At 35.9% G+C, this 11,756-nt stretch overlaps 1 protein-coding gene across 3 annotated transcripts; it reads left to right on the forward strand.

Moving 5' to 3' along the window:
- Positions 1 to 3,700: 3,700 nt before the first annotated feature.
- On the forward strand, positions 3,701 to 11,431 carry LOC110710381. 3 transcript variants are annotated; one of them, XM_021888673.1, is made up of 3 exons: positions 3,701 to 4,056; positions 8,533 to 9,059; positions 11,345 to 11,431. In XM_021888673.1, the coding sequence occupies exons 2-3, from the start codon at positions 8,544 to 8,546 to the stop codon at positions 11,354 to 11,356; spliced, it is 528 nt and encodes a 175-aa protein (XP_021744365.1). In that variant the 5' UTR covers positions 3,701 to 4,056; positions 8,533 to 8,543; the 3' UTR covers positions 11,357 to 11,431. The 3 variants fall into 3 exon arrangements, 2 of the variants coding, with proteins under 2 accessions (XP_021744365.1, XP_021744364.1); XM_021888672.1 differs by lacking the exon at positions 11,345 to 11,431 and having other exon boundaries at positions 8,533 to 11,203; XR_002509158.1 differs by lacking the exon at positions 3,701 to 4,056 and having other exon boundaries at positions 5,547 to 9,059.
- The last annotated feature ends 325 nt before the right edge of the window (positions 11,432 to 11,756 follow it).

An 11,756-nucleotide genomic window follows, 5' to 3' on the forward strand; every position in this document is an offset into this window, starting at 1 on the left:
CATTAGTGGAGGTTCAATCCTTGCCCGTGGACCAAGTAGAGGAATCACGTTTGGGGTTCTTGTTCTCCTTATTGTTCTTGCTCGATCACTCGTGGAATCACGCTTCAAAGGTATAATTATGTGTTCTTTGTGTGTTATGCATAGATCTTGTTTTAGATGCTTATGAATACGATTCATGCAATTCTGCTTAGAGTATCTAAAGTCCTACAGTGGTATCAGTTAGCCTAATGCATGTACACATATTGATCATAATCCTTTGTTGTCCACAAATTTTAATTCAATTAAGAGGGAGAATAATTTATTTATGGGTCAATTATTATTTTAAATGTGATTTAACATATGGAATCATTAAATGTGATTTATTTTGCTCGAATTTAGCCTAACAATGGACCGATTTTTGCCCTATTTGGTTCGAAAATTTCGACCCCCCAAACCCTAGTTCAAAATTTTCGAAACCCTAAACCCTAAATTTGGATTTTGTGTTTTGTGTTTTGAATAATTTCGATAGTTCCTTGTTTCATGAATTTAATTTATTTGATTTCATGTAGAAATTGTGAATTTTGCATGATCAATGATTTAATTTAAGTGTAAATTGAATTGAGAATTATTTTCATGAAGAACCCTAATTTTAAAATTGAATGCGATTTAATTTTAAATTACTTGGACCAATTTAATTTAATTTAACAAATGTTGTTTTAATTAAATTAAAACTTTAATTAAAAAAAATTATTTTGTGGCTGATTTGAGGCAGCAACCCGACTGGGTGGTGCAGCCACGGTGGCTGCCGTCGGTGGTGGTTCAAGAGGAGGGTAGGGGCGGGGCAGCAGGTTCGAGAAAAGGAGGAAGCAGCAGCAGCACCGTGCAACGGTTGCGCGACACTGATGTTGCTGTCGCGCGCCGCTGCTGTGCAGTGTACACCGTGGCTGGCTTGGGCTGGCCACACCATGGTGGTTGGCTCGGTTTTCAAAAAAATAATTATTTTATTTTAAAATTCAAAATCAGATTTTATTTTGAAAAAGATAAGTTTTCAAAATTAAAGTTGTTAACTTTGATAAGTTTGTTAGGATATTATGAGCAAAAGATACTATATGGATAATAATTGATTTAATAATGAGATTATCCCATAATTATTTTAGGATATAATTGATTTAAAATTATGTGATTGGCTAAGTAATTAGGATAGAATTTCCTAAATTAGTTAGGATAATCATGGAGAATAAATATGATTTATCTTTCCAAGATTAAAATAAGATTTGATTCTCTCTCATACCTAAATTAAAATATATGATATTTTATAATTGGTCATGAATATTATATGATATTATCTAACTACAGTTTAAAAATATGAGATATTTTGGTACTATGTTTCCTTAATTATGAACATTCGATGTTGTAGTTTAGGAAAGCATGTTGAGTGATTTATTATATGACAATTTTATAATATATGATATTATTTTGCTATATATAGACTAGTATGACCCATAGATTCTAAATACGATCTGCATATCGTGATGTATTTTTGTAATTTAAATACGGTCTGCGTACCGTTAAGTATTTTTGTAATTTATTTTATTTTATTTAAGTAGTAAGTATAATAGAGTAAAATTACAGGTTGCAGTTAATCCAAGAAACCCATGGAGTAAAGGCCCAAAGGAGCAAGGTGGATGAGATCCATGAAGGTTCAAGTGGGAGCTTTTGCTTTATTAGTTTTCTTAGGATTAAGGGGCCATAATATGTCATGTTTTATTTATGCATTAGTAGATTATGCATGCTAGGATTTATTTATGTTGTTGATGATGCGCTAGAGTTCACTAAATTAATTACAACATAATAAATCTAGGTCCTGATAATATTGAGATTGTTTTTCCAATTAAAAACCCAACAACCCTTCGATAATTAATGATAGGTCATGCCATAGCTAGGTGTCATTTTTATATCTTAGGTAACTTGGGGTAAATCAAGTTTTACAATTTTAATTGGTTGTGCTCTAACAAGGTTACCTAAAGAGTTTAGAACCTTGAAGCAAAGGGTTATAATTAAACATGAGATGGTTAATTATTCAACCAAGAGTTACAAGAGTTGTAATCAGTGAAGAGTTTACTCACCTTGAAAATGCAATGGTTGATGGTAGGGCCAAAGTCCGGTCAATTATTGCACAAATAAAGGGTCTTGGAATCACAAAATTCAATTGGGATCATTTAATATTGGATAAAATGTTTTAAAGTAACCTATTTAATTCTCTTATGGTGCTTTAAAATTTATTAAACATAATTATTGAACTTTGCCTTGTTTTTGTTTGTAGATGAATAACATTAATGACAACACAAACTTGCCAACCAAATTGAAAACAAAGCTAAATCTCGGAAACTTCAGGGATTGGGAAAGGGAGCTAAGAAGTGATCAAAGTGCCATGGGCTCGAAGCTCGGCTATATATTCCCATTGAAAGCAGATTCACAATGGGTTTCACACCTAAAAGGCATGCGAAATATGTTTCAAATGTAGAGAAAGTCAGGGATCTCATGTTAGCCACTATTCCAACTTGTTGGGCTAGAAGGTTTAAGGATTACGAGCCAACCTTACTGCGAGAATGCCTACATGCTGCCTATAGAGGGGGCATAGGGGCATTAGGAAGTGGAGGCATCATTGATAAGAATGTCAAGGAAATCGTTGATTCGATTCCCAAGACATATTACTCCTGGACTAACAGTGTAAGGTTTCAGACTTACAACATTCATGACAAGATAATGGCCAAGAAACTTCTACCTGGTCAGTCAGTTAAGATCTATGTCAAGGAACTGATTGAGTTACTCAATTGGATGGATATCTTAGGGAGACCATTTGATGATGTGTCTGCTCACGACATAATTCTGTTTTCACTCCATGCTGGTTTTGATGTCGTCAAGCTTATTCACGATGATGAAGGCTCTATAGTCACGCCTGTCGAATTATTGATCAACCGTACAGAGGAGTAATTGAAGAAAGAAGGAAGCCAGTGTTTCTATTGCGGTAGGTGGTCTTACCATTTACCAGAATGTCCTCACAACATGCCGTTGAAAACGGAAGGTAAGGAGTTACCTAGTATATTTGTTGTAGAAATCAATCTTATTCCTTCTTTCACTTGGGTATTCGATACCGGTTGTGGTGCTCACTTTGTTAATAACATGCAGGGCTTAAAAGGGAGTAGGAAGTTAGCTAAAGGGGAGATAACGCTTCGAGTAGGAAATAGAGCAAAAGTTGCTGCACTTGCTTTTGGAAGCTATCATTTGAAGCTCCCATCTGGTCTTATTTTGGTACTTAATAACTGTTATTATGTCCTAACAATTACCAAAAACATTATTTCAGTTCCAGTGTTAGATACTGAAGATTTTTCTTTTGAAATAAGAGACAAAAGTTGTTTTATTTTTAAAGATACTATGTTATATGCTAACGTAAAATTGATTAATGGTTTGTATATTTTAGACTAATCAACTCATGTTTACAACATAGATCATGAAAAGCGTAAAACAGATGAATCAAACCAAACCTACTTATGACATTGTAAGTTAGGTCACATAAACCAATCGTGCATCCACACTACTAGAAAAAAAATTATTTGTTGCTATTAATTTGCTGCGTTTTTGGCATATTACTGTAAATTAAATTGAGTTTTGCATATACACAATATTCATTAGCAGCGATTTTAGAATATAACCCCTTCTTTTTAAATAAAATATATTGATTAGCGGGGTGTTCCATTTAACTGCTGCAAATCAATAAAATTTCCCTTACCCCAAAATTATTTCTCTTTACCCGCCTAATTTTTGTCGCCCTCCCTCCTTCAACCTTCAAAACTCTCTCTCCTAAATATTTTTGCTCACTGCAATTACCACCAATTGCAGCCCCTTAAGGATCTCCGCCCCCCACCGGTTACCGTCCTCACCGGCCACTGCAGTTCTCATCGTTATTTACGCAATTCTCACCGGCCACCGCTTCTCTCAGGCTACTTTCAGTGGTCACCGCTCCTCTCAGGCTACTCTCACGCAATTCACACAATTCTCCTCTGCTGCTTTGAAGAGGTAATCTTTACACTTTATATTTATATTTGGGTAATTTTACATGGATTCATTAAAATTTAAGCTCAAAGTTGATTTATTTACTCTCTTGAAACAACAAAAGTAGATAAGGATTTTTCTCCTAACTATAAGTCAATGATTGATACGATGTGATTAGTTATCTAGTTGTTGGTAATTGTCTTCTATAAACTGATTTGCTGTTTGTGGAGTGATGTTAGCTATATTATTTCTTGTATCATTAGCAATTCTAAGTGTTGATATGTGTTGAAAATAGTTGATATAGAAATTAGTAGAAGGACTGAATGCATGACGATACTGCATGTTGTATTTAATGAGAATGCTAGAGGCTCTTTTTTCAACAAGCCTCTTTTCTTTTATCTTCTGCCAAAATCGTATTCTTGTATATTCTGCCAAAAATTGCACAGGCTTAGTTGTCCATTCATGACTTACATGTGCTTGTGTTTGAAAATTGAAGGATTAGTTGTGATGTTGTAACGTATTGCTTTTGCATTTTTATTATGTCTGTAGTGGTTGTTCTTTGGATATGGATCGAAGTTGGATGTATGGTCCACGAAATTTGATAGAGTATATGAATGGGGTGGATGAATTTTGCAAATGTGCTTCTTTGGATCATCAATCTAGCATGGAGGATGATGAATTTTATTATCCTTGCGTCGATTGCCAAAATGTTGAAAAGGTTCCTAGTATCACAATACTAAGAGACCATATTATTCGACGTGGATTTAGGCAACAATATCATGATTGGTTCTGGCACGGTGAGAGCGTAGTATTCAGGGAAAATCTAGCTTAGACTCTGAACGACATGTGCAATCTAATGTCGAACTTGAACCTGGACATCCACTTGTTATAATGATGAGATGCTTAGGGTGGGTGCTAATGGATCTGAAGTAGATGACGATACTGACTCCGACGAGGTTTATGTTGAGGAGGAGTATGACATTGAAGAGGATAATATAGAAGAAATGTTAAAGGGGGCCGAGCAAGAATTTAATGAGCGACCTTATTTATTTCAGATGTTATCAGAAGCGACTGAGAAACAATTATATTCTGGCTGTACCACATATAGCAAGTTATCTGCCGTTCTGACCTTGTTCAACTTGAAATCAAAGCACGGGTGGTCTGACATAAGCTTTACATCCTTGTCGGAAGCGTTATAAGACATGCTTTCGAAGGGCTATGAATTGCCTAAGTCGACTTATTATGCTAAGAAGTTGATGTGTCTGTTTGGTTTGGAGTATGAGAAAATAGATGTTTGCCCAAATGATTGTGTGTTATATCGAAATGAATTTGCACATTTGGATGAGTGTCCTCAATGCCACAAGTCTCGTTACAAGTTGGTGGACGGAGTGCAATCTGGGGAGGGTAATAAAGGCCCTTCGGCTAAAGTGCTTTGGTATCTCCCTATAATGCCAAGGTTTAGGCAATTGTTCTCAATAAAGAATGATGTAAAAAATTTAAGGTGGCATGCTGATCGTAGGAAGAAAAACGGACTTCTAAGGCACCCGACAGATTCTCCACAATGGGCTCTTATTAACAATTAATTTCCAGAATTTGGCAAAGAAGATAGGAATCTTAGGCTTGCTTTTTGTACGGATGGAATGAATCCATTTGGTAGTCTAAGCACCCAACATAGCACATGGCCAGTTCTCTTGGTTATTTATAACCTTCCACCTTGGTTGTGTATGAAGCGGAAATATATGATGATGCCTTTGTTGATAACAGGACCTAAGCAACCCAGAAATGATATTGATGTCTACCTTGCTCCACTCATTGATGATTTGAACAAAATGTGGGATGAAGGAATCTCGGTTTTTGATGCTCATTCTAATGAGTATTTTACATTGCGGGCTATGTTATTTTGTACAACCAATGACTTTCCGGCTTATGGTAATTTGTCAGGGTATAAGATCAAGGGAAAGAAGGCATGTCCAATATGTGAAGATGAGACAGAATCAACCTATTTGCCGAATTCTAGAAAGTATGTGTATAGAGCAACTCGAAAGTTCCTTGATAGGATGCATCCTTACCTAAAGAAAAAAGCTGCATTCAATGGTAAGGTAGAAGAGGGGAGAGCTCGTAGGCCATTATTGGGAACATAAGTTTATGATCGAGTTAGAGGCATTGAAACGATGTTCGGAAAACCAAATAAAGCCACCGATCCGGAGGTCATTTGGAAAAAAGAATCAGTGTTTTGGAAGCTTGAATATTGGCAACATTTGCCTTTTAGACATTATTTGGATGTCATGCACATAGAAAAGAATGTGTGTGATGCCATTCTCGGGACACTGTTTAATATTCCACACAAGACAAAAGATGGGGTGAAGGTTCGCAGAGATATGGTGCAAATGAAGATTCGACTAAAGTTATGGCCTGTGATTAAGGAGAATGCAAAGAAAGGAAAAGGAACCTCATCATACTTACCTCCTGCTTGTTATATATTGTCTCGAGAGGAAAAAAAGAAATTTTGTGAGTGCTTTTATGACATTAAGGTCCCTAGTGGATATTCATCCAACATTAAAAGACTCGTCTCCAAAACCGAATTGAAATTGGTCGGTATGAAATCCCATGATTGTCATGTCATGATGCAAGTGTTCTTGCCTATAGCTATTCGTGGGATATTACCAAAGCATGTTAGAGATGTCATTACAAGACTTTGTTCATTTTTCAATACTATATGTAATAAGGTGCTTGATTTGAAGAAGTTAGATAGTTTACAATCAGAAGTCATCGTAACATTGTGTCAATTTGAGATGTTTCACCCACCTTCCTTCTTTGACATAATGGTTCATTTGGTCATTCATCTTGTTCAAGAGATTAAGCTTTGTGGTCCGGTTTTTATGAGATGGGCTTACCCATTTGAAAGGCATATGGGATCCATACAGCATAAAAGACCGGAAGCTTGTATTGTTCAAGGGACGGTGGCAGAGGAGATTAGTAACTTCATTGCTGAGTTTGTGTCCAAAGCTCAACCTTTTAGACTCCCAAACTCTCGGCATGAAGGGAGGCTAGAAGGTAAGGGAACAATTGGTGGTAAAGATATATTCACCCCTCCACAAAAGCATATGCAAGCACACCTCTTTGTGTTACACCATGTTACGAAGGTTCATCCGTACCTAGAGAAGCATATGAGTGAGTTGAGGTCTGCAAATCCTACCAAAGGTGAAAGGGTCCTAATGTTAGAACATAATCACCTTTTTATTGATTGATTCTGTGATGAAGTGATGCATGAGTTTTCCCAAGCAGGAAACAATGTCTCTGACATAATCAAATGGTTAGCATACGGTCCTCAAGAAACTGTATGCTCTTATGAAGGTTATGACATCAATGGCTATAGTTTCTACACTGAACGTCAAGATAAAAGATCAAGGATTGTGCAAAATAGTGGTGTTACGGTTGTTGCTTCCTCTAGAGAATATGCAAGTGCCAAGGACAAGTTCCCAATTGATGCAACATTATCATACTACGAAGTAATCCAAGAGATTTGGGAGCTTGATTACACAGAATTCAAAGTGTCACTATTTCAATGCAAGTGGTCGAAAAAAGGTCGACGTGGTATGAAAAGGGATGGACCATTCAATTACACTTTAGTTAACATGAGTCGTTTCCGTGACACTGCTAAGCCATTTATATTAGCATCACAAGCCAAACAAGTGTTCTATGTAAGGGACATGATTGACAAAGAATGGTATGTTGTTGTTCAAGGGAAGAGATACATTCTTGGTATAGGTGATGTCGATGATGAAGAAGAGTATGATAAATTTGATGACAAGCCACCATTCTTAATTCTAGAATCTAATGCGCTTGAAGGATTGGACGTTGACACCAATTACATGCGCGTAGATCACCAAGAAGACATTATTGTTTAAGAACCTTAATGATCAATTCCTTATGATCATGTTGCATTATTATTTCAGTTGAACTTTTGTGTATTTTTGGTTCTTTTAAATCATCTGACTTTTTGTGCATTGCAGTTATTGTATAATTCAGTATTTCAGTACTATCATATATAGTGTAGTTCAGTTTTAATTGATTCTATTTTTTACTACCACTTATGGGACTTAAAACAACCTGAAACGAAAGCTAAGGGAATTTTTTTATCCACTTTATACTGCTGTATATCAAGGTCTACCATTTCAGATTTACCAAGGTATGCCATTTCAGATTTACCAAGTCACAATGTATTTGGAGGCTTATCTCAGTCTGTTTAGGGAACACAAAACTGAAAATCAGATAAATAGATACAGAGGCTGCCAAACTGATTTCTGGTTTAGTGTAGGATAGTGGGTTAAAATACATCATGATCATATCCTGTGTTTCTACTTCTGTAATTTCTAGTTTTTGGAGTTTTTTTTTTTTTTTTTTGTTTTTTTTTAATCGAAGTTTTATATATGTTGTAATTTTATACAAAAAAGTTGTTGTGAGATGCTGCTTATTAATTGTAATTTTTAACATTTACAGGTAAAGGGGCTATGACATGTAATGATGAATTTGATGACGAAGATTTGGAATTTGATGAAGATTTGAAATATGATGAAGAGGTAACTGATAAATCTGAGAGTGACCCCGAGTATGATGTTGCTTTAGAGGAGGATAAGGGTGAACCGGAAGACATTGCTGCTGAGAAATTAGGACAAATGCTTGATGATTTTGAGAGGATGGCTGATACAGCTTCTCTTAATGATTCTAAAGTGACAACTACAACACCATCTACAGCTGCAAATACAACCCATCAAGTTGTAACAACTGGTAAGAAGGGGATAGGCTCAGGAAGAGGTCGTGGCTCTGGTAAGGCAAGATTTCCGACTAGAGGTCTAAGAGTGAATGAACCTATGCACCTTGAATTTGATGAATTCTTGCGTCCAACTGGGAAATGGCGATTAAAGTATGGTCAACAGATTGGCCTGTGTATGCGCAAGCTGAACATTAATTGGGAATGGTGTAGTGTCAAAAAAGGCTTAAAGACAACATTGTGGCAGGAGACCCAGGTAATCCTAAATCACAAGCTATTACCTTTTATTAATGAGTCATCTGACATTTATTGTTTTACCTCTGAATCATATAAATGGTGTTTAACTGTTATACTGCTGCAATTTCAGCTTCTTGAGTATAAATTTTATACTTGTTTTCTACTTAAATGTTTGGTGGTTTTAAATTGTGTTATTGTGCTGTGTAAATTTGATCAGCCTTCTGCTGTCTTTCACTATCTTATGTATTCAAGCTATGAAAGTTCTTAAGAGAGAATATGCTATAGATTAGTATGATAAGTGGTTTCCTTCTCATATGAATTTTTTATTTAACTTGTTGAAGTGCTGATGACATGTTAGATTTATGCTATAGTAATTAGTATATTTAAAAGTATGGAGTAAGAGCACAGTGGTGTGGACTAGAACAGAACTCTGCTTACCATAAAAATCTGTGCTTACCATAAAAATCTGCTTAGCATAAAAATTTACAACTGTCTACATTGATCCCTTTGCAATGTTCAGGCTAAGAGGTGTCTAATATGCCACTTAAATAGGTTAACCTTGATCCTTTTGAGAGATTTACATTCTTCAACCTTAGATAAAGAATAAAAAAAGGTGAGCCAAAATTTTAGTGGTTCTTTTGCTTATCAGATCGAACACATTAGGAGATGGCCTGACCCCAACTTCGTGCATTGATGACCTTGATGACAAACCTAGTAGAGTTGCAGTTTGCTGCTCCTGGAGCCTCGGTCTGATGATCTTTTGATATATTTTTGCTCAAAGATATGTCATGTTCTTTCCATGTGGCTTCTGAAAAATGATGATAGTTCTAATGCAAGTGCTTGTGGACTACACTGACCGTCCAACATGACTGCTTCAATCATACTGCACTTTCTGCTAATTTTTCCTGCTTTTTAGTCATCTGTGTCTTATGTGATTTTATAGATATTTTGCGTGTTCTTGTTTAACTGGGTGTTCGTTACTCAGTTATCATTATGTAAGCTCTGCGTTTTGTCAGGGTTCTGACTTCTGATAGTATTCGTTCAAGTGGTTTTCTAGAGGATGTAGTGTCTTTAGAGAATATCCACATAAACTGGTTGTAGATTTTACCTGCATTAGAATTATGATTTCTGTTCACTATGGATGAGCTTGTACTTGGAGTGAGACACTAAGACACCAGGAAACCCATGGAGATTGGATTTTAGGATCTCATTTGATATCAAGGGTAGTGACAGAGCTGTTCAAATTTGGGTGGGGATAACTTTGTAATCCTTCGCTTGTTTCAAACAGTTTCATTTAGCCGGCGGGTTAATTCGGTTCGGTTCTGATTAGTCACGGGTCGGTTCGATTTTGGTTTATTTTTGTACGGTTTAAATTCGGTTCGAGTCATAAACGGTTCGGTTTATAAACGATTCGGTCATAATCGGATCGGTTTGAAACGGGTCGGTTCAGGGGCGGGTTTACCCTGGTCAGTGTCGGTTCGGTTTATAAACGGTTCGGGTCATGTTAGTTCAGTTTATAAACGATTCGGGTCAGGGGCGCGTTTAGCCGGGTCAATGCTGGTTAGGTTTATAAACGGTTCGAGTCATTCCGGTTCAGTTTATAAATGGTTCGGGTCATGATCGGATCGGTTTAAAACGGGTCGGTTCAGGGGCGGTTTTACCCGGGTCAATGTCGGTTTGGGTTCATATCGGTTCGGGTCATGAACGGATTGGTTTGAAACGGATCGGTTTAGGGGCGGGTTTACCCGGGTTAATGCTAGTTCGGTTCATATCAGTTCGGTTTATACTCGGTTTGGTGCTAAAATTGTTCGGGTTAGTTTGGTAATCGGTTAAATTGGATCGAGTTGAAATGGTTCATTTCTTTAGCGGACCGGTTTGATTCGGGTTAAAATCGGATTCTAAAAAGTGGTTTTGGCTAGTTAGGGCATTTTGCTTTATATCAAGTTGGGACTAGTATTTCCATTTCATTAACGGGTCGGCATAGGTCGGTGAAAAAAATAATGGATCGAGTAGAAATTGGGTGTTAAGAGCTTTTTGATCGGTTAGCTAGTTTCGGTTTATATCAAGTTGGGATTTCATAACTTCATTTTCAGACATCGAATTATATACAATTACACAAATCTTCATTTATTTAGTTATTCTATATCATGTTAATATGTTATGTTTCAAGTTTGGTTATACTCTTGTTGCTGTTTATTAGATATTATCATATTAGTCTATTACAAACTTATAAGGCATTAATGTATTATTGTTTCATTATCAAATATTATCAAGCTATGCACTTCTTGTTTGATTGTTTTACAGATCGCGTTATGACCATGGTTTGATGAGTTGCTACTTTGAATACGATAAATCGATTCACACATCGGATAATATACAATTACACAAATCCTCATTTATTTTATTATATATTCTATAATATGTTATGTTTCAAGTTTGGTTACACTCTTGTTGTTGTTTATTAGATATTAGTTTATTACAAATTTATAAGGCATTGATGTATTATTATTTCATTATCAAATATTATCAAGCTATACTCATATACATATACTAATATACATTAACTATGTCGATAATGTCATATTGAATCAAGTTCAATTTCCAAACATTTGCGTTTCTTACAATTTATAAGTTAAATAAGGTTAAATGGATTAGTTTGTTACTTTATTTAGATTATTAATTCAAACAGCCTGAAAGGCTAAATGGATGAAAGCCA

The sequence above is a fragment of the Chenopodium quinoa genome, unplaced genomic scaffold, assembly GCF_001683475.1.
Source record: "Chenopodium quinoa cultivar QQ74 unplaced genomic scaffold, ASM168347v1, whole genome shotgun sequence".
NCBI lineage: Eukaryota > Viridiplantae > Streptophyta > Magnoliopsida > Caryophyllales > Amaranthaceae > Chenopodium > Chenopodium quinoa.